Source organism: Centruroides sculpturatus, unplaced genomic scaffold, assembly GCF_000671375.1.
Source record: "Centruroides sculpturatus isolate CEXI.00-Female unplaced genomic scaffold, Cexi_2.0 scaffold1130, whole genome shotgun sequence".
In the NCBI taxonomy this organism is placed as follows: domain Eukaryota; kingdom Metazoa; phylum Arthropoda; class Arachnida; order Scorpiones; family Buthidae; genus Centruroides; species Centruroides sculpturatus.
The window spans coordinates 113,418-137,426 of NW_019385290.1; the positions used below are offsets into that span (position 1 = coordinate 113,418).

The following is a 24,009-nucleotide window of genomic DNA, read 5'->3' on the forward strand; positions in this document are numbered from 1 at the left end:
ATAACGTAATACTGTACTCTATCTTTTAAAAGGCGTCTAAAACGCTGTGTGAGGACACCAATGTACGTTTCTGTACAGAGCAACGAGTCTTTCTGTGACATCTATTATATGTCCTGTACAGTACTGTAAATTCAGCCGCGCTCCGTGGGTTAGAAACTAGAGTTAGAAACCACGGTTCAAACTCTACAGTAGATAACCACTATCAGCCGTAAAATTTAATTATAAACTATCCCATATAGGCCTATTCATTATCCTTTTACAAACAATAAAAATGTTTTTGAAATATTTCCATTTGCAATTTCAATAAATACCTAGAAGCCAGGCATTTCCTCTGTCATTTTCAAAGTCAGCTTTAAAAGTCAATTTAAAAAAGAATTTCTCCAAACAAAGGAGTTGCTCCCGGATATCCGGCATTAACATTTAATATAATTAATTCAGAATCACAAACCTGTAAGCAAAAATACCCGATTAAAAATTTACATATATTTATTTAAGAAACTAATTAAAGAGAAAAATTTAAAAATGATTACCAATTGAACGTTAACGCAATGGTAACTTTTTCCGTCCACATATAGTTCTCGGCGATCTAACGGAGTCGCGATGGCAATGGTTCCAATCGCTCCCGGAAAGCCAGCTATGGCCATAAATTTTTGTTTAATAACCGCCCGCCCTTCGTCGCTTCTTGGAAATTTAACGCGTTTCTTCGTAATATTATTAAGAGCGGAACGTACCGAATTCAAAACTTCACTCCCAAACGTTGGCCGACAGCTAACGTTAAATCTCGAGCAATAGCCGTTTAATAAGAACCCGTCGCAAAATAACCTAACGCGATCGAGACCTAAAAACACGTATTTAAAAAACAGTATTTTAAATATTTATCATAATTCACTTTTTATACGTTATTTTAAGCTTTAATTTTAAATAAATTAGAATAGGCTTTTGCATTTATTCAAAAATTCCATATATAGTTTTTGAACAGCATTTAACAACCGAAGGCACTCGTATACAGTATATGACTACATTTGTGTACCGTGTCCAGTTGTTGGGTTCATTGGCGCACGATTGCCATCGAACAGTATATTTTAAGGGATTGGTACGAAAATGAATCAACGTGGGAAAGCTTTCAAAATTCGTAAAACTTCAAAAAGTTTTATACAATTTTTCCAATCACTTTAATTAATAATTAAAATTATACGTCGAAATAAATAAATCGTCCGGTAATTCGAAAGCATTTTCTCTATCACCGAACCGTCTCTCCGTCGACGAAGAGACGGCTTTTCTAATACTAAAAAAAAGGGCGGAAGCCAACGGTCGGCCGTATTTACGCGTATGCGCGACTGTCGTCCAGATTAGCCATCTCCAAACTTCTTCCATCGCGTATCTCTAAAACGAAAATAATTATAAGTTGTACCCCCTATAATATAATATAATATATGTATGTATGTATGTGCGTGTAGCCAAAAGTTAAATTATTTATTATTTATTTTAAACAATACACATACGTTTAAATTAGATTACAAATTTAATTGGCGTACTTCCAAGTATTACTTGGCGTATCTCCGGGGTACGCGTACTCCACTTGGGAGACCACCGGTCTAGACTCGAAGGTGGCCGGCACCGACCTTTCGGTAAACCAGAGCGGTGGAAGATAGGGTGGTAGGTAACAAGAACGCCGGCGAGTTGGGTACGGCATCTTCCGCCCACGATAGGTCGGTTAAGCGACGTCACAACCTACCGGTTTGGCTGGGCCACACTAATCGGTATCGCCCCCTAGAAGAGGATTCGAGCCGAGAAGACGATAATTTTTCGCTTTTCTATTGACGAAAGACGGAAGTCACGTTGGGTTTTGGGGTTTGACCGGCCCCGGGTAGGAAAACGCTAAAAAAGCGCCTTCCTACAATCGGCGCCGAGACCTTCTTTCTCCGCCAGACTCCGTTGCGCAGACTTTTCGCACCGCGGCCTTTGTTTAAAAAATATATTTTTGTTTTCTTAGCGCAACGGATCCGGCGGTACGAAATTCTGTTTTCCGGAAACCGGCCGATGTTTACGACTTATTGCCGCGGTTGGTTGGGAAAAAAGAAAAAAGTCAAGTACGAAACGAAGCAGCCGTTAGCGGAAAGAAAAAACAGTTTTTCCACTCGAAGGGATTACGATGAAGAAAACAATTTACAAAAGCAAAAATGCAAATACTGTAATTAAGAAAAGACAATGGTTAACTTTCCGTCGGCGTATTTTATCTACGGCGCGTTACGGATATCTTCCGTCTACGTACGGATACGCGTAATTTCCAGATCTAGAGCGGTGGGTAATTATCTACGTAAAGTTTTATTCCTGTTTTTATAAATCGGATGGTTTCTAAGACGACGGAAATATAATCCGCTTCCTAAAAAGAAATTAATTAAGGAACTGATTATTTAATTTATTAAATAACGGAATGCGAAAAGTCTGTCTTTTACTAAAAATCTCTACTTTAAACGTCCGCTTCCCGTTTCGGCGCAGAATATTTAGAACGGCCGGGGTTTTTACGCCGCGGCCTAATTCCGTAGATTAAAGAGCTTTTAAATCCGGAGCCACCGGCCCTCGGCGTATTTAACTAATGCCTCTCGCGCCTCGGCCCCAATTTTCATTTTAGTTCTTTCGCTACCATCCGGGCAAAAATGCAAAAGTCGAATGCGCGCTTATATCTATCGGGGAGAAGAGGAGTTTAAAGAGTCGCTTACCACTAAAATTTACCGTTCGTACGACCGCTTAACGGCAGCGAAGAATACGTTTAATTCGATCGTAACGATTTTATTGGGCTGGATCCACGGGCTACCCGTCACCTACCGAAAGCGCTTTAATTTCGTTAGACGCGAGAAGACGGCCACTGGTCGGACGAAAGGCGGGGACAGTTTTTTTGGACAAAAGTCGCCTCTCGTATGCCGCAAAATAGGTAAGAACTCCCGCCCATCTTTTACAAATCCTGTTACTTTCCGCATCGGATAAACCGTTAACTTCCCTTCCTGTAGTTGCGAATTTGTCCGGACTCGGTGGCCCCGGTCGAGAAAACTTCTCGCTCCGGTGGAAGAGGCCATTTCCTACGCGTCCTTCTCCGTCCGCCGGAGCTTTATCCTCCCCACCCGCGCTCTTTTTTCGCGGCGTTAAATATAAATAAACGTCGTTTTCGGATTTCCACCCGCTACAACTTTTCGTTTACCGCCGACGTCGTTCTCCGTTATTCTTCGGACCCTCCCGTCGTTCCTTTCTCGGCCGCGGCGGCGCCTGGTCGGCCCCCGGAGTGACCCCGTGGCCCGCACCCTCGGCCCGAGGTAAGGAAGGTAAAGTCACGACTCGGCCCTTTAACCGCGTTGCTTGTAATGGCTTAACGTTATTAAGTCGCCTCGGGTCGCCACCCGCCGGACGGTTAAACGGATAAGCCGCCGTCTCTGCCGGCACTGGCGCGTTAGGAGGGAAGAGCGTCGACGTTTGCGCGCGTCTTTGGCAATTATACACCGGTATTTTGTAAATATTTTTCTTTATATTTCTGTATAGATTTATTTGTCTTGGCGGTACGCGTAGAAATACAGAAGGACGAAATGCAAATTCCACATGGCAATGTAAACCCGTCTTCGTGTAAATAAGACGAGTGGAAACAGTTTACCGCAGTTTTCTATTACAAATTCATATTATAGTCTTTCGGAATATTGACTGCCTATTGCTCGATTTTTCCACACTTAATAAATCTAAAACACAAATGTAGTCTACGTTATGTCGATAACGAATTAAGATATTCTTTTCAATTCGTTATACTAGGAAAAGCGGTCCTCGGCCCGGCCTAGCCCCTTCGGTTCGGACGCTATTCGTACCAGAAATTTTCAGACCATCGGATCCTTGGCCGGGTTAACCCCGGGCCCCGCCTCCATTCCCTCGTGGCCAAACCTCCCGTCCCCGCCGGCTTCGCTCCCTTCTTCGGAAATTCCGTGACAGTTGGTGGACGTCGGTGGCGCCGTTCTTATTTTTCTCGTGACGATATTAAGCCAAGAACGGTATTATATATATATAAATAGTAGAGAGGTTGAGGCGCACGTTTTAAACGTGTAAACGTGTACGTGTGACGTTCGGCGCCGCTTTCCCGTAAGCCTAAAAGTTTGACGATGGTGTTTGGAATGTCGAGCGTGATTCCACCGACTATCCAAACACCATTGTCAAACTTACGGGAAAGCGGCGCCGAACGTCACACGTACACGTTTACACGTTTAAAACGTGCGCCTCAACCTCTCTAGTATATAGAGTAGACAGAGCATTATATGGACCGGGATAAAATATTTCTAAAACCAACCCGTCTGGAACGGAAACCTGTCTAAGTAGAAAATGATTATCGAAACCACGTCAAATACCATTATAACTATGAAAGCGAAAAGGCAGAATTTTTATCGACAAATTACGTAAGGTAATACGTAACGGTTAAAAGTTTTACACCGTAACCGTACCTATAACCTGGCCGGTAACTTCGCCTTTCGTACGAAACGCGTTTTTCGTACACGGGTAAACGCTTCGACTTATCGACGTTAGATTCGTAGATTTCTTTGTTTAGTTTCTCTGGTTGCGCGGTATTCGGTTAGTGTACGATTACTTTCTCCTGTCAATTCTCGGAGCCAAGCTATTTAGTAGATATTTTTTGTCCGGCAATATAATAAATACTATTAAAAGGTATTGGTCACGTTTATCGAAGACTTTTCTTCGCCTTTTCTAAATTCGTCTAATTTTTAATACGGTCGAATCTCCATTCGGCCCCGCTACCCCAGGTCCCCGGACGTGACAATTATAAATAGTAAGAGGTTAACGGGCGCGTTTAAGTTTTAGGGTTCGAATGTCGGGCCATTTGGCGGTAACGGCCACGGGCCGAGTACAAATTCGCGGATATTTGTGGAGAAGATTCGCTGGCCCTTTCGACAATAAGCGCTACGTGGAAATTTGACCGTATCATTAACCTACCGTACTGTGCCTAATAAAATCGACTGGTAAAACGCGAAAAATGTAAAGGACCAAGACGACTAGAAAGAAAATTTATTTTGTATTAAGGTTACTGATACGTTTGTCTGTAAACGACTTAATTAAAATAATACGTAGCCTCTCGTTTTCCTCGTGTTTGGGCTTCAATTTGAAAAAATTGTACACCGATACATTCCCAGTGTCGTCCGTCCGTCCGTCTTTCCGTAATCTCGAGTCCGAAGTTAGATAGACGAAAGACAAGATTACATACGGACACTTAGGGCCGGGAAGTTTATATATAGTTGGGGCCGGGAGATCTCGATTAACTATATATAAACTCCGATGCCAACCGGAAGTCAGATTATCGCCATTCAAACATTTTCCCACCAAAGGAGTTAGACGGATGACCGGCACGACTCTATTGTTAAAGGAAAAGTATGACGTACGTACGGGGGCAAACCCCTACTAATTCGAGACGGATAGCGTATTCTTTAAATTAAATAAATTAAAAATTGCAGCCCGGCACGGTTACCGTGTGGCAATAAATATTGACTTTTAAAAATTGTATTATAAAGTTTTTCGTAATAAATTTTCGGTAAACTATTTTTTCTTAAAAAACAAAGAATGGGAAGGAAAAAGTAAGTGGTAGAAAATGTTTTCGAGGATCCCGTAAACGTGAAATCCGAACCAAATACCTTATCGCGGTCGTCCCGGGTGGCGAATTCCTCCAGCCAGAATTAAGAAATGACCGTATCCTTTCGTTTGTTTCCGTAAATTTGACCCAGGCCGAAGTCGGACCGTTAACACATTCCGTCCGAGTTTATCGTCCGTCTTCGTGCCTAGAAAGTGTAAGTCGTCGACTCGACCGATTTCCTCATTATTTATTTTAATTTGAAACGGAATATATATACAGTAGAACCTCCATTATCTGGACTTCCATTATCCGGATTTTCGATTATCCGGATTGTTCAAAATAAACAAAAAATTTACTAATTTGCTGACTTGCACTCGGCGAATTACGACACTGTTTATGTACGTGATGGAATGCATAACTTTTTTTGTTTCAACAACGTCTCACCCAGCACAGTAATCGTAAACTCTTAAATATATTTTACGTAGTAATAAAAATATAACTTGACATACGTATTTATAAATAATTTATATTCAAATTACATCATTTCTATGACCAAGGGCGGCGTAAGGCATGGACGACGTGGGCCACCGCCTATGCCTGGCAGTCCGAAGGGCCTCGCGCCTCGAAGGTTTATCCATTACTTAAAAGCCGAGAAGGCGACGAAAAAATTTTACTCGTCGTAAAATGATAAATAGTTTGTCAAATTTTTATTCATAAAAATGCAGTTTCGACTGCTTTTTATTTTATAAAATCCGTCTTCTCGCGCCACCAGAGGGCCTTTTAAACAATAGGTAGTCTCCTTTTAGTGGAGGTCAGTAGTAGTCGAAATTCGATGCGAACGTTTGTTTCTTGAAAATTTGATCACGATTTAAATACAGTATTTNTCGAGCCCTGCCGGCCACGGAATCTCGGAGGTTTCGTCTAGCCGCGGCGGGTCCCCGGCCAATTCGGACCCGCCGTTCTATTTCCTATAATAAAATATTTATCACCCGTCTTCCTTCCTTCGCCCCTTTTCGAAACCTTAAAAGCTCTCCCGGGAAACGGCCACCGCCCGACCGGAGGGAGTAAAACAACGCCGTCGACCGGGCGAGTTAAAAGACAAATTAAAGTATTTGTTTCGATTATCCGGATTTTTCCTTATCCGGACTACCTTTATCCCCAATTAGTCCGGATAATCGAGGTTCTACTGTATATATTTGTCTGTAAAACACAGAAATTTAATCTTATCGGTATCGATACACAGATTATTAATTTTCAGATATCCAGTTCATTTTTTAATATATTATTTAAATCATCGGGAATAATCCCGGTATTAAACACATTATAAGATGGGTTTGAGGTAGAAATTCCAAAAGAACGTTAACGTAAATATTACGCAAGAAGAGACGTAAAACGAACCCCGGTGGAATTCTTTTCTTAAGTATAAACGAATTCGAAATAGAGTCGTTAGCTTTCGCGCAATACGGTATTTACGATTTAAAGGACAATAACCGGGGCGACGACGGGTCCGTCGATCCTATTTTAAAATTTGCCTTCGAGAATGGCTCGAGAATGTCGAATAAATCGACGCCATCGAGAGCTTTAGACAGATCGACAAATACCGATACCACCCGAGGGAATGCCGGGCCTAAAGGCCCCCGACCGAGTACGGAAATTTGGTGGAGACGGGAGGAAACCGAAAACGGCGCGCGCCCGACAAAGAGAAAGGCGTAACAATTAAATAAAGAGCGCCAGATCCCACGGTGGCGCGTTCTTTATTTTTATAATTACTCGTTTCCTATAATTACCCGTGACGGACGGGCGTTATCGGTGACGCCGCTTCCGAAAAGGGGACGATCCGGGGCTTATCGCCACCGGGACGACGAATAAAAGAGAAAACGACACCGGGACGGAAAGAAGAGAATGCGGGAAGAGGACACCCCATCGGAGTTTTCGGAAGTGGACGTGGCCTTCGGGGGTCGCGGCTGGCGCCCCGTCTCGGCCCCGACCGGAAGAAGGGACTCGGCCGATTCGGTCATGAAACCGCCCCCCGCTCGGACCCGGGATGCGATAAAATCTGGAAAAGAGGTGAGTACCCAGCCCGAAAATCTCCCTGGTCTAATCCGCCCCGGAACAGGAATTTATTCTCTGGGAGCCACCGGCCGTTCCGAATTCCGTGGAGTTGGGCCAAGCGGCGCGCTTTGAAAACCGCGCCGTTGGGCCAAGCGGCGCGCTTTGAAAACCGCGCCGTTGCGGGACCGGAGACGTGTCCGGGCGGTGACGAATGGGTCGAGGCAACCCGTTTACGGACTCGATCCAAGCCAGTCCGGGTCCTTCCATTTATACCCACTTCTCCCTTTCCGGAAATCCGGCCAGACGGCCGCGGCCGAGATAAATTTATGCCCCGCTACCGGGTATACGCGGTCGTCGAGTTCGTCGACGACCGCGCTAGGAAAAACGAGAGGAGACGCTTAATCGGCCGATAAACTCCGTCTGCCGGGCGGAAAGAAGCGGGAAGGGTCGAAGTTTCTCGGCAGCGGCGAGAAGCCAAAGGCCGGCACTCGAAAGGTGCTGGAGAAACGCTTCGACTTATCGACGTTAGATTCGTAGATTTCTTTGTTTAGTTTCTCTGGTTGCGCGGTATTCGGTTAGTGTACGATTACTTTCTCCTGTCAATTCTCGGAGCCAAGCTATTTAGTAGATATTTTTTGTCCGGCAATATAATAAATACTATTNGATAAACTCCGTCTGCCGGGCGGAAAGAAGCGGGAAGGGTCGAAGTTTCTCGGCAGCGGCGAGAAGCCAAAGGCCGGCACTCGAAAGGTGCTGGAGAGAGCGCCGCCGCGGACGCCTTTTCTGGGAGTAACGACGCATTTCCGAGTCTACCATCTCACGCGCGGCTTCCACGGAAAATCGTGCCGTAGTTTCTGTCGCCTGCGGAGTTTGAAACTCGGAAATTGTTTTGCCGCTGGGTCGACGCGGAGAGGAAAGGGGGAAGTTTCCGAATCGTCGGGGAGAGGAAGGACAAAAAAAAAGAGACGGTGCCCGGTAATCCGGAACGAGTGGCTCGACCCGCGTAGGAAGAACGGTCCGGAGAAACGGCGACGGGTTTAACCTTTATTAAATCGGGCTATCCCGACTTTATTACGGTAATTAGAGTGGCGGCGCCACCGGCCGAATTGGTTTTACTTTCTAAATGCGGGGCGGAATGGGATTTTACCGTCATCCCACCGGTAGGACTCTCTGCCCGGGTAAGGAGATCGCATTTCGGGTGGACGAAAATCCGTCCCTTTTTATCCGTCCTAACGAATTAAAGCGATAAAAAGGGAGAAAACGGGCTTCCGTCGACTCGCGCCGCCGCCTGCCGAACGGGCTAATTTAAAAAAATTTGGTTTTCAGACGGAGGACCCGCCTACCGGACCGAAGTTCGGGACCTTTCAGGGAGACGGGCAGGCGGCAAATTCCTTCCCTCGGCTCCCGCTGCCACGCCGTCCGGAAACTCCAACGAAAGATCCCTCGAGCCCTGCCGGCCACGGAATCTCGGAGGTTTCGTCTAGCCGCGGCGGGTCCCCGGCCAATTCGGACCCGCCGTTCTATTTCCTATAATAAAATATTTATCACCCGTCTTCCTTCGCCCCTTTTCGAAACCTTAAAAGCTCTCCCGGGAAACGGCCACCGCCCGACCGGAGGGAGTAAAACAACGCCGTCGACCGGGCGAGAAAATCGGAGGCGAACGATGGAGAAAATAGAAATTGTTTCGTTTCTTGGCCAAAGTGACCGTTCCTCTGTATCCACCCGGTAAATTGAAATAATATTTTTGAAGAAGCCAGTTAAACCGGTTGAAAGGACGATTTTGTAATTAGTCAACCTACTTTTACCTATTACATACTTTGTTTATTTTTACCAGTAAATAGAAAAGTCTGGAATGACGCTCGATATCCAACCCCCGAATTAACGAAGACGAGAAATATGTAAAATAAAAAATACTTTGAAAGCAAAAAGTATAAGGTTGTCCAAAAGTATTTCTTTAGCCGCTTCCGACATACAATAATTAATCGGACTACGCTACGCAGTTGCCGAACGTTTACTAAGTTGCGAATAACTCTTATCTGCTGGTTCGTCAGTCTTAACCGTATTTATATATTTTTTACATAATTTTTTAAGCTTCCGTCGTCCGGTCGTCGCCTACCGCGTAACACGGGGCGGGACCGATTGCGGCGCGAATCCGTCGTCGGAAAGTCCGGAGCTAATTTACGGGGGCTCCTCTTCCGCGCCTCCGCCCATCGACACCTTTTCCGTCTTTCGGCGGTCGCTCGTTGGGTCGAAACGCCGGTCCTTAGTCGGACTGGGGGTGGACCGGCTCTCGCAGTGCCGGCCCGAGGCAAGTTTTAGGATGGAGCGAAAACCTATTATGGCGCCTCTTCTTCTTCTTTCTTTGTTTTCTTCTTGCAGGTGTTAATATGGAGAGTATAGCTCAAATAGGCTCTTTCTCCGATAGACTTGTGTATGATCGCTATGCGACCGATGAGCCAGCCGTACCCGAACGGCCTAATCGCGCGCGCGGGAAATAATGCCTTCCGGGAGGACTTTTATGGGAAACTGGCCTCCTATTCGGTCGTTATTGGCAAGGAGAAAACCCGGAAAACTCCAAGCAGCCAGTCTGTCCGACCGTAGCGCGAACCCACGACGAACCTCCCAGTCTTTAGGGTCTGGTCACCACTACGATGAGCGGCAACGGAGACCACGCGCCCACTGGTGGGGGCCCCTCTCTTCGTTGCCCCTAATTTATACCCTTTATTTCAAAATATTTTATTTTCAAAAAAGACACTGTGGCCAGGTTGGCCTTTTACAAGCATCTTAACAGTTAATCAAAACAAACAAACAAACAAACAAAAATCAGGACGCGAGCTGAAAAAGAAAAATTAATTAACAACTGAACTTTAATTTACTTTATCACTGAAGCGCCCCCTAGGACTTAGCGCCTGGAGCGGCTGCTCCGTTTGCCCTATGGTAGGGCCGGCTCTAGGCTCTCGTATAGGAGAAATTGCCCGCTTAACACGCCGAATCCGTAACGAAAATTTAGCATCTTCTCGGATCGGAAAGGTAGAGAAGCCGCCGCTCTACTACTAGCGACGCCGGTCGATTGCACTTATTTCGTCACAAGGTATATATTTTTATCGCTCGGACGGCGTGGGTCTAGGACTTTGACTTCCTCGGCCCGAAAGCCGGTGGGGAAGATTCCTAGGACGGTAGCGGCCTTCCGGGCCCCGCCGAGCCCGGTCGTACCTCTCCTTCGGAAGTTGGTTTCTCTTTATCTTTTCTCGCTTTTCGCGGTCGACCTTGGCCCGCTTCTCTCACTCCGCCGCCTTCTATTTTTAGAAAATTCCGGTTTACTGTTTTCGCCCGTAATGTCTTTGTCTGCCGCCGTTTTTATTCTTTCTTTTCCTCCCCTCCGTCCTTCTTCCCTTCTCACCCCTCCCGTCACTCGGGTTTGAATCCACTCTACGCGCTCGGCACTCGGTCTTGGATTTTATCGAGGGAGCGCGCGGCGGAAGGGTCCGCTCTCGGTCTTTTCTTTTCTCTGCAGAGAAGAGAAACACCGTATCGGCGGAGGAAAACTCTCCGCCGACTGCCCCGTTTCGTCTACCCGGCGCGGAAAGAACGAAGGCGCAAATAAACACCTAAGAAACAATTAGAACGTCGAGGAAGACGGTAACCGGCAAGTTTCGGGCCGGGAACCGTCGGTAGAGGTGTGGAGAAATACCTACGGTTTCTCTGGCGCGCCGTGATCCCTAGACCCTTCGGACGGGCTGGTGGGGATCCCGGTCCGGAGGAACCGAAATCGGCCAACGAATACGGCGATTTATAAATAATTATTCGATTTTAAAATTACTACTCTCTCTTTCTTTTTCCGTATATTTTCCAATCTACCTCTTCCGCCGTCGCTTCCTTATTAATTAAACGGCAACGGGAGACGAATTTTGTATTCGGTGGAGGGGGAGAGGCCGCCGCTCCCACCGCTCTTCCCGTTAACTAGCGTCCGTCTTATATATATTTTTTCTTTTTTTTATAAAGAAAAGACACCGTAGCCGAGTGGCCTTTTTCTAGTGTCTACAAACAAAATAGGAAACCGGTAAATGGTGAAAAAATCGACAATATTAAACCCAAGGTCGATCGAGCCAAGCTAGGACAAAACAAAATTTTTAACGTTATTTTTCAATACACCGTAATTCGATATTTGCCGACATTCGTTACTTAATTTGTTCCCATAGATTAACGTTTGGAATACGGGTGACGATTTTCCCACCGTCGGTCTACCGCGGGGATAGAGTAACCGCTAATCCTTCGGATATTTCCAATAGAGACGTTACCATATTTCTTATTGTATCTTCCGGGTAACTATTATCCTTCTCACCTTTAACGAATCTGTGGCCGGCCGGTAAAACTCGTTTTACATATAAGCTACGGATTCCGTCAATTTTATCAATTCGATAATATTCCCACACCCAACCTCTAAAATGTCGGCTTTACCGCGAATTATGGACGGATATAATTTCTTCGGATGAGGAATACCGAAAAAAATTCCGAATTTTTCTCGTTATTCCGGCCAACCTGGCAAGAGACGGGGCAATATTATCTATCTGTCCGCTGATTTTATCCTCGTTAATTCGGATTTGCGGATGATCCGTATTAACAGTTTTATTTCTATTTGCAAAGTAGAGAAATTTTGTCCTACTACTATTTGTTTTTAATTTATTCCTTTCCCCGTAATTATTTAATTTACTTAATATTTTGTTTTGATTGACTCGAATACGTAACAGAAGATAACGTTATCTTCTGTTACGTATTCGAACAAATCATTGATATATATAGACTATACTGTATATTAAAGAGTGGAGGACCCCTGGGGAATAACCTCGTTTGATTTAAGGAATCTACAGATAGAAGTTTCTACTTTAACGTAATAATATCTTTTTGACAAATAAGACTAACCAATTTAGAGGAGTTCCTCTTAGACCGACGTTTCTCAACTTTTTTCTAAAATCTGGACATCCAAACTGTCGAAGGGTTTAGAAAAACCACAAAATCGAAATTGTCGTATTCGATCCGTTCAATTGGCAGGTAATTAACTGCCGAAGGTACTGTACTCTACGTGTACAGTACATTAATTAACGCATCCGTCGTGGAAAAGCCCGCTGGAAGGCGTATCGATAGCCACGAATAATTTTAAATTTATTTATGTAATTTGAGAACTTTTTCTATAATTTTCGCCAGAATAGACGCCATTGTTATCGGACGATAATTATCCGCGTGGTATTCGGATTCTTTATACATCGATAATACCGAATGATGATTTGGCTTTTCCGGGAAGAAACCATTTTCGAAAGACCTATTTATCAAATATGATAATGACGCGGCTATAATATCGGATATATATTTCAATATATTCATTCTTAAACGATCGATATTACTTTTTAGCTTCATTATTACGTTAAACATTTCTGAAAGAGCGGACTTTTCCAAAAAGAAAGCGTTCGATACGTTAGAACTGGTTATATAACGTCGCGCGCTAGTTCTGTCTGAGACAATAGCGGAGAAACCGTCCGCGGATGTACAACCGTCGGCAAATATATTGCTCGTTGCTCGCTTGTCTCTTTCTCCATCTCGATTACTTCCGAAGATAAACGTTTAATCCTCTGGCAGAATTCCGAAAGAGAGTCGGGATAGGAAAACATTCTTTGGTAATAGTTCTTTTCCTCTATTCGACTATTCCTTTTCATTTGTTTATTCGAGATTTTTATTTGGCTCCCCTCGAGCCGTAGTATTTCTCGTTTTCTTATTCCTAAACGGAGCTTTCTTCTTTATTATTAAGGCCGATAAAATTTTTCTTAACCGATTCGAATTCAGCCTTCGGCAAAGTTACGTTAAAGTCTCCTATTATTCTGTAATTTATAGTTTTTATATTTAGTTTTATTATAATCGATTACGGTATTTATTACGTCGAGGAAGATACCGTAATCGGTGGCTAGTCAACGATAGATTATTATTATAATAATAATGTTGCTTACGACTATCGTTATAATTGTTATATATAGGCTAATCTTTTGTATATGTCGGTTTCGACGTAACGTCATAACTCGTATTTTTATATAGCCTATATATGATATAATGCCACCCCGTTTATTAGGTTGCCTTTCTATTTTCTCGATACAATAATCTTTTATTCTCGGAGGAGGATTGTCGTTATTTGTCCGAGTTTCGCAGATTTCCAGTATATCAAAGTTGTAATCATATCTACCTACTATATTAATTACGTCTAAATATTATTTAAGCCTCTAGCGTTACGATACGACACAAAAAGACCCTTTCTAGAGAAGTCGACTATTTTACGGCCAAAGCCCGATTCCTTCAACCACCGGGACCGTAGAATACGTCTCCGGTCGGTAAACGATAGGGGAGATGGGGACGTAGAAGACCGCTTAAGATATCGAGGTGGCTCTTTACTATCGACGTAGCTTAAAATCAGATCGCGCGTAACCGACACATAAATAGTTTTGCCAAATCTTATCTATTAACTTAGTAATTAGATTAATAAAACCTATCTTATACGGTCCTCTCGGCTCCGGCATTGGGAGCGAAAGAGACCGATAGTGGAGTGAAAAGGACCGGTAGTTGTCACAAAAGTGAAAAGAAACTATTATAGTTTTAAATTTTAAGACGTTAGAAATTTTTTTAATGTCAAAATAAATCACATTTTGTACAAAAAAACAACCTCTTGGTTTTTTTAAATGTAAGCGGAATAAAATAAACAAAACTTTTTCAAAAATGAATTTAAACAAAACATAAACAAAATTCTTTTTCAAAAGTAAATTAGTTTCGGTTGAAAATTGCACTTTAAGCCATAAGTTTTAACTGCGTAAAAGACACACGAAATCGTCACCGTCGTCGTCCCGTCGGTTGTTCCAACACACTGGTCGCCAGTCCAATCTTTACAAACTCCGCTCTTAATCCGACTTCACCGAGCTTCGATTCACAATATTTGCTCGAACAATAAATGCGTAATACGCTTTCTTCGTTCTCACTATCTGAAGTTTCTTCTTCGGCTAGGTTCTTCATCCGCTTCCTTTTCCGGGGTCAGCGAATCTATTCTCCTTTTCACTCGTTCGAGCCAACTCTTTTTACATTTTTTCAACAAACCGTGGCCTAGAATTTTCTTAAACGGCGCGCTCGTTAGTTGTTCGGACCGTCGAATTTTGCCATTTTGATTAGACTCGGCGTGACGTTTCTCGAAACGCGCCAACCAGTCGGGGTCGGCCGTTCTTTCGTCCTTCTCGAAAGAGTGAGAAATATTTAACCTTTCGGCCAGTTCTAATGCCATCTTACCACGGTCGACAGTGGTAATTTCATAAAAACACTTTTCTAAATCGAGAATGTGACTGAGAAGTGTGGCTTTTTCATCCGGCGTAAAGGCAGTTTTACTTATCGTTGCGAGGTTCCATTTTCGTCTCCGGATTTTCATCTTTCAAGCGCCCGATAACGCTCGTGTTTGGAATGCCGTAACCAATACTCGCTTTCCGAATGGACATTTGGCCAGATTTTATTTCGTCGATTGCCCCGGACGCGTCCGCGGCCGACCGAGACACATTGGTTTTTCTTTCGTAAGATCTCACCGCGCGCGAGAAGAAAATAACTGAGTTAAAGAGGGGCTCGAACCACCGCCCAGACATTTTCGCCCCGTTCCGCTTTTACAAAATCTGTATTGGGCTACGGGAAAGTGTGTAAAGGTTACGAGACTGACAACGTCGGGCGGATAGATAGATGTTAGAGATAAAAGCGGACGTTAATAGATTTAGACAAGTTTCCGTAATAAAAAGTTTAACGACTAAACGATATTAGCGAAAAATTATATCATTTACCTCGAATACGGTTACGATATTTACTTTTGGCGCCGCTCGTTCGTTTTGGCGTTTACAAATATTAAGCCCGGCGGAATGCCAAGAAGGTGACGTAATTCGGTTTTGGCCCGGTGGCCAGGCGCCAGAGCGGAACGAACCCGCGGCGCGGCTTTTGACTTCTTGGCTTTTCCGGTCAAAATCGCATTTAAATAGGAAGCGGGTCTTCACTTTAAGGAAAATCCAAAAGTAATAATAGCCGATTTATACTTACGAATGTTGGCGTGGTCGCGGGATACGTTCTATACGCTTCAGTATCGGGAAGCCGCGCGCTTCCGTCGTAGAATTGAGGCGGAACCGGGAAAAAAAGAAGCCAACCTTACACCCGTTAGGCGCAGAAGAAGTCATCCGACAACCGAGCAACGGCATCCGTCGCTTTTATCTCGCGTTTCGTTGGTTTTCGGTTAGGAGCCAGCAATGCCGTTTGTGTTTTCGACCCCTGGCCCTAAATTCCGTTAGACGCGATGGGTGGCATCGGAGAGCGAATCCCACCTCGTCACCTTAATACCTCCGTACGTCGAAAACCGAGGAGCGAACTTTTATTCATTTACGTTCAAATGAACCCCGGCTAAGGTTTTTGGATTTCCGACGGCAATTAACGGATTCCGTAAGCCGCGCGGAAGAGACTCGGTCGATATTACGCCCGAAAGATTACTTTCGAAAACTTCGGACGGCCGCAGTTTGACGAACGTCGAGTCGGACTCCGGGCCGCGAAATTCCGTTCCCCTCCCCGAATGTCACGCGTCGCCGATTAGCCGGAACGAGGTCGGGCGACGCGGTGGAGCGCGGCGCGAAGCGCGGGGAGAGTCGGCCCGCAGTCCGTTCTCCGCCGCCGTTCGTCGTCGTCGCGCCGAAAAATGTCCGGCTCTAACGTCGTCTCCGACCCGGATCTTACGGTAAGAGTCGTTGGAACCGGGCACCGCTTTCCTTTTCTTTCGAGTTATTTCTTGTCCCTCCTCCCGGGCCATCGCCGACCTCGGTTTAGCGGAATTTTTAATATCCGTTTCGCTTCCGAACGAAAGCTTTTGTCGGCCGACGACTTATTTCCCACCGGTAATACGTCGCTTCTACCGGTAGAATTCGACGTCCGACAATCCTTCTTCCGCCGAATCCCGCCCGAAAAACCCGACGGTTTCCGGTTTTACTAGTTTCTTCCCGTGGTTTTTTGGCCCGACGTCGGTGGCGCGCCGGCCGCCCAGTCGATAGAGCGGAAGCGGTTCGGGTCGGCGCCCGGCGCGGCGCGCCGCCGGGCGGAACGGGCGAGTCCACCCGTTCGTCAGTCATTGCGCCGCTCGACGTCCGAACGGACGGATCGGCATGGCAGCGGTGGGACCCTCGCCGCCCGCGGTGAGTATTTCCCGTCGGCTCCTCCTCTCTTCCCTCTCCTTCGGCTCGGCGTCGGGCGGGACCCACCCGGCCGCGGCGTCGCCAGGCGGCGCCCGTTTCCCGGGCGACGGAATCGACACAAAGCCGGAGAGAGAGAGAAAGAGAAGACGGACCGGAAGATGGCGGGATTTCAGTCGGCGTTCGGAGTGAGTAACCCCTGGGGGAACGGGGCGGAGAGGGCGGCGGTTAGTGACGGCCTGTGGTCTTTTGCAGGGAGCGGTCAAGCCGCGAGCGCTGGACGCCAACGTCTACGCCACCAAGAAGTCGGTGGCCCAGGGATTGCTGGACGTGGCCCTGCTGACCGCCAACGCCTCCCAACTCAAGTACCTGCTGCGAGTGGGCGACCGGCACGACTTCTTCTACCCCATGATGGTCCTGGTCTGCCTGTCCATCGTCCTGCAGGTGAGTCCCTTCTTTCTCTTTTCTCCTTTTCGTCTTTCGCCTTCCGTCGCCGCCCTTTTTCCCTCCCGGGAAAAAGCGCCGAGTTTGTCTTTTTCGCAGTTGTTTCCGAAAAACTACGGGTAAACCGCTTCGTACCTTTGTACTTTGGAACGAAGAACCGTCTCTTCCGAACCGTACTTTTTCCCCCTTCGTCTCCGGTCTAGGGAAAATCTTTTACACCGGCCACCCACCGAGCCTTGTCGGAGGTAAAGCTTTTTTCTTTTAATCTTCGCAACTATTTACCGGTTAAGGGGGAAGCGCCCATTCCGTCTCGGTCCGGTACCGTTTTAGCGGCCTTGGATTCAACGGCGTCCGGCGGAATTTCCAAAAAGTTGCGGGTCCGGGACGAAGGACCTTTTTTCCGGAAGTTAGGTCCGACGAAGGCCGATTTCCGTTCTCGGCCGGTAAACGACGTGGCTTTTAATTAAAGAGCGGAAGGAGAAAAAAATTCCGCCGGAATAGAAAGGAGGGAAAAGACTAAACGTTTTTTTCCCAAGTGGCTTTTGTATTTGCGTAGCGGTCCCAGAGTTTGGAACAAACGTTTGGCAGGTACGGAAGCGGTTGCCTCTTCCTTGACCACCGGAAAATTCCAGCCTTTGTTTACGAGACATTTACGTCCGGACCCGGTGCTAGGAAAGCCGCTTTTTATCGCGGTCGGGATTCGCCCGTTTTCATTTTTCGGCTACTCGGACGGAACTTGAACCGGTAAAAACGTCTCCGTCCGGTTACGGTTCCCACCGTTCGACACGTTAGGACCCTTTGATCCGATCAGTCCGGGGAAATTTCGCCCGGCCGATGCCACGTTTTAGAATTAGGTAGGGGGTGCCCGGCCGGCTCGGCAACGCCGAGGTTCTTTACCCCGCCGGCCGCCGATTAATCGATATTTTCTGGAATTTACGGCGCGGAAATGCGCATTCGTTGGTCTTTCCGAGAATTATGTCCGGAGGCGTCCCGGTACGGCATTAGGGAGAACGGAAGGGTGGTCGAACCTCGTCTCGGGACGAATGTCTCTTCTCTTCCCAACCCCGACGAAACGGACGTAACGTAGAGAAAGACATTTGCTTCCGGCCGGTGGGCGATCCTTAATTCCTGTTAGAAAATTAGGCGAAACTTCTTAAGAGATAAAAACTTGCGACGCGTAAAGGTTGGGGAAATTTCTCAAGAGTTTACTTTTGGTTACCTTTTCGCGTGCGCTCGATTTTCGTCGCCGGACCCGACCTTTCGACCGCGGACGTCTCTTTCTCCTCCTTCGATTCTCTTTCGTTACGGAAAAGTCCTCTCGCGGAATCCGGACGCTTTTCGTCCGTAATTTTCGAATTTCCATTTTCCCCCTGGAATAGTCCGGACGGAGGGGGCCCCCGGTCCGGTCCCAGTCCCCCGGTAACGGTTTATCGGGAAGATTCTGGGAGTTTCTTCTTTCGATCTTTTCCGGACTATAAAGCGTCTCCGATAAAATCTGGTATACGTTTTTTCCCGGAAAATTTGCTATTTTTCCGTTTAGTTGGTGGATTTTTCCACATGGCCGTAGTTCGGGACGAACGATCCGCCCGGTCCCGACCGTTTTCCGACTTTTGTCGGAAAATATTCCGTAGAAGGAGATAACTTTTTGCCGGGAATTTCGATAGTCGTAGTAAACGCGGGGCCGAGTAAACGGGAGTTTCGTATCCACGTTATTGGCCGCCGGAGTTTTCCATCCGTCGCTACGGTTACCCGATGTTTGTTTTCCGCCGTTATTGGTCGGACGAATATAATTACGCTCGAACTCCCCCTCTCCGTAGGCGGTTGTGGCGGTTTTCCGCCTCTTTACCGGAAATTGTACGGTTAATTTTATGGTAAATTATTGATACGAGAGATAGGGTCAACGTCGACAATAAGTTTAAAAAGAGAAAGTTAAAGAAAACGGATAATTTTATGGCCGGCGAAACGGCTTTAAAATGGGGAGGAAGAAGGAGAATACTCCTAGCGTCGGTTCTTATTGGACGAGAACCGAGCGGAAAAATCTTAAGGAAATGAACTCTTATTTATTTGTACTTTGGAACGTCCTTCTCTTAGCCGGGCGAAATTCCGCCCGTAAACCAATAAAATGGCCGACCGAGTAAACGAGAATTAACCCGGGCTTAATAAACGGTCCGGACCAAATTCCCAGTTAATCGGCGGCGGAAGGAATCCGAGCGATGGGGTTAACGCCCGTTAATCGAAACCTGTACGAGGAGGGTAATCTCAACCCGCTCTAAACTTAAAAGCCAATCGATTTCCGTAAGTTCCGGTCGGACCGATCTTTAATCGGGGCTGCCGGAAATTACGTATAAAAAGTCGGCGCCACCGTTTCTCCAAGGTGACGTTTTAAACCTTCGGCGTATTTTAAAAGGCGGAAGACGAAAAGTTTTTCGACGGTGTTTATTAATTGTTTAAAATCTTTCTTCGGCCGAAAGCGAATTCGTTACCGTCGGCTGGTTAAATACTCTTCTACTTGTACCAGAAAAAAAAAGGCGGAAAACAGGACGGGTGGACTTTCCGCCCGGCTTTTCTAGATACGAGAATGCGCCTCTTTGCTACGGAATATTTTTAAATGCAGAAACTTTAATCTCCGTCGACTTTAGCGTACTATCGTCGAGAGGATAACCGAAATCCGCAATTTCTTGTCTCTTTCCGTCCTTGGAAAACGATTTTACGCTATAAGGTAAATATTCCGAGGAGAACTGCGCCAGTAACGGTACTTCTACCTCCTCTTCTTTACGCCAATCGTACTAAAACCAGCGTTATCTATCGATCCGTTCTTGTTTATTATAATCCTTCGATCGATTCGGATCGACGACGGAACATTGCTTTCGATAGGTTCGAGCGTAAATAATTACGGCGCCGACGGACCCAAAAGTTGGAAATCGAAAAAACTGGTTTCGTTCGATTCCTTTGGAAAGTCTAAAAATAAAAACCGTTGAAAAAACGGGGGTACAGACCAGTTCTTCGGAATATTTTTAATACAAGAGACGAGTAAAAAGTTTATTACATTTTTCGTAAAAATATTCGACGACGAAGTCGGAGAAATAAAAGAATTGCCGGGGATTTTTTCTGTCGGTTTTCCTTTCGCCCCCAATCGTCCACGGTGGTTTGCCTCCTCCGGTACGTAAATATAATAATGGGAACGAGCCGTATCTTTTCTTTAACCGAACCTTTTCCTTTCTTATTAAAATCTACTCGACAGTTTTCTCTCGAATGGCTTCAAATCTTCCGGTCGTTCGGACAGAGGAGTATTCCGGGGGTGGTTACTTTCACCCGCCCTAAAAGAGACACGTGCGGGCGGCGATCTACCTAAATAATTCGGCTCGGATCCCGTCCGGTGCCATTTCCGATTTTCCGGAATCGAAAGACGGACCGAAAATCCATGGTAAATTCCCGGTTAGAAATTTTATGGAAAAATCGGGCCCATTCCGGGACGTGGCTCGTGTTTGATCAGCGGCCGAGCGTCTTTATTCGGCATCCGCGTGAACAGCTGCTCGGTCTTTTAGCAGCGTTGGACGGGAAAACCAAACAAAATAATCGACCCGAATTTAAGACGATTACAAAACGCACGTATTAAAAAATACTTGGACAAAATTGGTGACGGACCGAGAAAAGAAAACGACGGTCCGACGGTATTTTCCCATAAATTGTAGTTAGTATCGGTACGAAATAAGGTGGATATTCGGCATCCCGGGAACATTCCCCGAAGCGTACTGTACAGTACGGGTGATTTTCGTAGCCAATGGGAAAACGTATGAAAAGGGGAACGAAGTCGGAATAAAACTGGGTAAAATGTAAAAAGTGACGAAAGAAAAGCGCTTCTCCCTAATTACAAAGTTTGGTTCGAATGGAAAATTTCTTTCCCGGTCACGTCATTCCGGAAGTTGTCGGGATGTCAGCCGTCCGCTCGGGCAACTATTCCAAGGCAAAAGTAGAGACCAGCCGATAAATTCTCTAATAATCGACCGACGAACGTTCCTTTGGAAAAAATCGAATTTAATCGTTTTTAATTCAGAAGGCAAGAAAGGCCAAAAAAAACCAGCTTTAAAGCCACTGTGGCTTTAGAAACCGCTGGCTTTTGTATCTGTGTTTGCAGTTGGAGTTTTTATTCCCTCCGAAAATGTTCTATTACGGTACCGTACAAACAAATTCCTAGAAATCGACTACACCACCCGCTGCTAAAAATTTATTAAGAATACGAGAGTTAGCCGCTTCTCCGCCTATCCGCTTTTAACGTTCTCCCCGAAACTCCAAAACCCGGTCCGGCGGAAAGAAGCCGGAGCTCGCGCGTGGGGAAAGGGTCCTCGAGTATCGTTATTTCTTCTTATATTTTTATTATTTAAATTTATGTTCTACGCGCCTATCGGTAACTTTGACCGTCGACGTTCGGAATATTTTTCCTAAAATGCTTTTAAAATTTTTGTTTCGTTCCAACGCCACCGACTTTCGATTGGCATTTTTTCCCGAGGAAAGAGGATAAAATACGAGTGCTCATCACTCGCGTACCGGACGGACGACCCGTGTATTTTCCATAGAACTGGCGTTATCTTTCTACACTTATAACCCAAGTTATCGTTACGTACTGTACTACGCTAGCTCCTTCCCTTCGGAATATCTAGTCCTCGGAAGTTATAGCCAATGTCGGGGAATTTCCGTATTGCACCGAAATTAATCCTCCGAACGGTTATAAGGCGGTAATCGGCAACTTAGTGACGTCGTCGGAAAACTCGGTAATCCGTCGCCCGATTTAAACCCGACTCGTTTTCTTTCGTTTCTATTCTCGTTTGGTAGAGGATATTAAAAATGTGGCGGTATTTTCCTACCAACAATTTTAGGCTTTTAGTACTATAGAAATAGACAGACAGACGGATAAGTCTTAAGGACTAATCTTTTCGTTCGTAGCTACAATCGATTACCAACACCGTCCGACTGTTTTCGAAAGAAATTTGTCATTTTTATACAAGTGGGTGGTGGCTAAATTGCCAATTATTTCGTATCGTTTTCTCGACTACGTACCCTACGACTACTCGAAAGAATCCGCCATGCGTGAAAGTAATTGCCACGTAAGTCAATTACTTTATCGATTAATAATGGAAAAACACCAACGCCGAAAATAATAAAGTGGTTCTTTGCTCGGATTGGGGTCCGAGAAAACTACAAATAGCGTAATCAAAATAATCGCGGTATCGTTATTCGGACGTTCTCCGGCGTTTGGTTCGACCTGTCGGTAGGACACCGGACCGGGCCCGTAAATTCGTACGGTCGGCCACCCTAGTTGTTACGGATAGGTTAGCCACTCGTAGCTTATATCGGTTACCCGAGAATGGGAGGCGACGGAGGAAGAGACGGCGCGTAGCGTACCGGCGTTTTTAATTTAAGATGGCAACTACGCCGACGAGCGTAGTTGCGTTTTAGGTGCCGGCTGCGTCAGTTTTAAGTCAATTAGGTGTCCGATCGGGCAGTTAGCCTTCGTACTAGCTTACGTACACCGAATGAACCAATAAGGATTGTGGTGTTTCTTACCGGCCGACGGTGACAAAGGAAAAAAAAACATAACAAAAGAATTAAAGCCTTTCTCTCTATTGTATACAAATCAAATCTGGTGTGGTTAAAACTAACAGCGGGAATCCGACTCGATGGAAGACGATTTATAAGTTACAATATTTTTCGATATTTTCCTAAAACTTCATAAATTAATAATAAATAAATCTTTAGATATATTTGCGTAATACTAAACGATTAGTTAAGGATTAATCGCTAAATTATGCGCTAAGCTGTATTAAAATTGGCCGGGTCGATTCGACGACGGAGTATTTTCAGTCGGGCGGAAAGCCAATCGAGCCCTCGATTCGACCTTTTGTCAATAAATTTGTTTACGATTCGGTAGAACGGAATATCCAGGAACGGAGTACGGAGCTTTCCTTCGAAATATTTTAAAGGAAATCTCCAAACTCGGGATTTTCCTGGAATCGGACTTTTGGCGGAGAAATTTTGGAAAATTGAACTTTTCTCCCCCATCGAACCGGGTAATAAGGGTTTTGGTGGGCGGACGGAAGGGGCGGAAGAGCGCCCGGAGGGAGGAGTGTTCTGAGCCGCCGTTTTCTCTTCCTTGCAGATCTGCGTGGGGGTGGTTATCTTGGTCAAGAGTCGATTTTCCATCAACGACGTGGACCGGCAGCCGTCGGCCGAGAGGCTGAACGACGCGCTGGTGTGGCTGATCTTCGCCACCACCGTGGTCAACGCCTTCCTCTCCGTCTTCGGCATCGAACCGGTGGCCGAAGCCGCGACCAACTCCACGGCCGCTCCGTAACCCTGTGTTCTTGTCGTTGTAGATCGCGGTGGGAGCCCTCATCGTGGTCCTGGGATCCACCGACCTCAACCAAGCCAAGAACCACCGCAAGGCCGACGTCCTCAACAACGTGGTCACCCTCTTCATCTTCTTCATCAGCATCGTCAACATTCTCATCTCGGCCTTCGGCATGCAGGAAACCGACGAAATCCTCTTCTAGACCAATCTTTCTCTCTGGTCGAAACTTTCTTCTGTCCCGACCGGGCCAGAAATTTCCTTTAGATTTTAATCGGTGGATGACCTTCCGCCAGAAGCATCCGTCCCATCGGTAAAGGTGCGAGACGTCGGCCGAGAAT

The 24,009-nt window shown here is 45.9% G+C and overlaps 2 protein-coding genes across 3 annotated transcripts in view; both read left to right on the forward strand.

Moving 5' to 3' along the window:
- Window positions 1–7,489: 7,489 nt before the first annotated feature.
- LOC111637233 lies at window positions 7,490–9,569 on the forward strand. Its single transcript, XM_023382675.1, has 2 exons — window positions 7,490–7,672; window positions 8,984–9,569. Exons 1-2 carry the CDS (start codon window positions 7,508–7,510, stop codon window positions 9,188–9,190), a joined length of 372 nt encoding a protein of 123 aa, XP_023238443.1. The 5' UTR covers window positions 7,490–7,507; the 3' UTR covers window positions 9,191–9,569.
- Window positions 9,570–16,832: 7,263 nt separating this feature from the next.
- The window catches only part of LOC111637236 (nicolin-1-like), a 31,600-nt gene continuing 24,423 nt past the window's right edge, over window positions 16,833–24,009 (forward strand). The window contains exons 1-2 of one of the 2 annotated variants that reach the window (XM_023382679.1): window positions 16,833–16,884; window positions 17,137–17,325. In XM_023382679.1, coding sequence (XP_023238447.1) covers window positions 16,855–16,884; window positions 17,137–17,325 — 219 coding nt within the window. In that variant the 5' untranslated portion in view covers window positions 16,833–16,854. Of the gene's footprint in view, window positions 16,885–16,969; window positions 17,070–17,136; window positions 17,326–24,009 lie in introns of those variants that run through there. The other variant, XM_023382680.1, reaches the window with a different exon arrangement.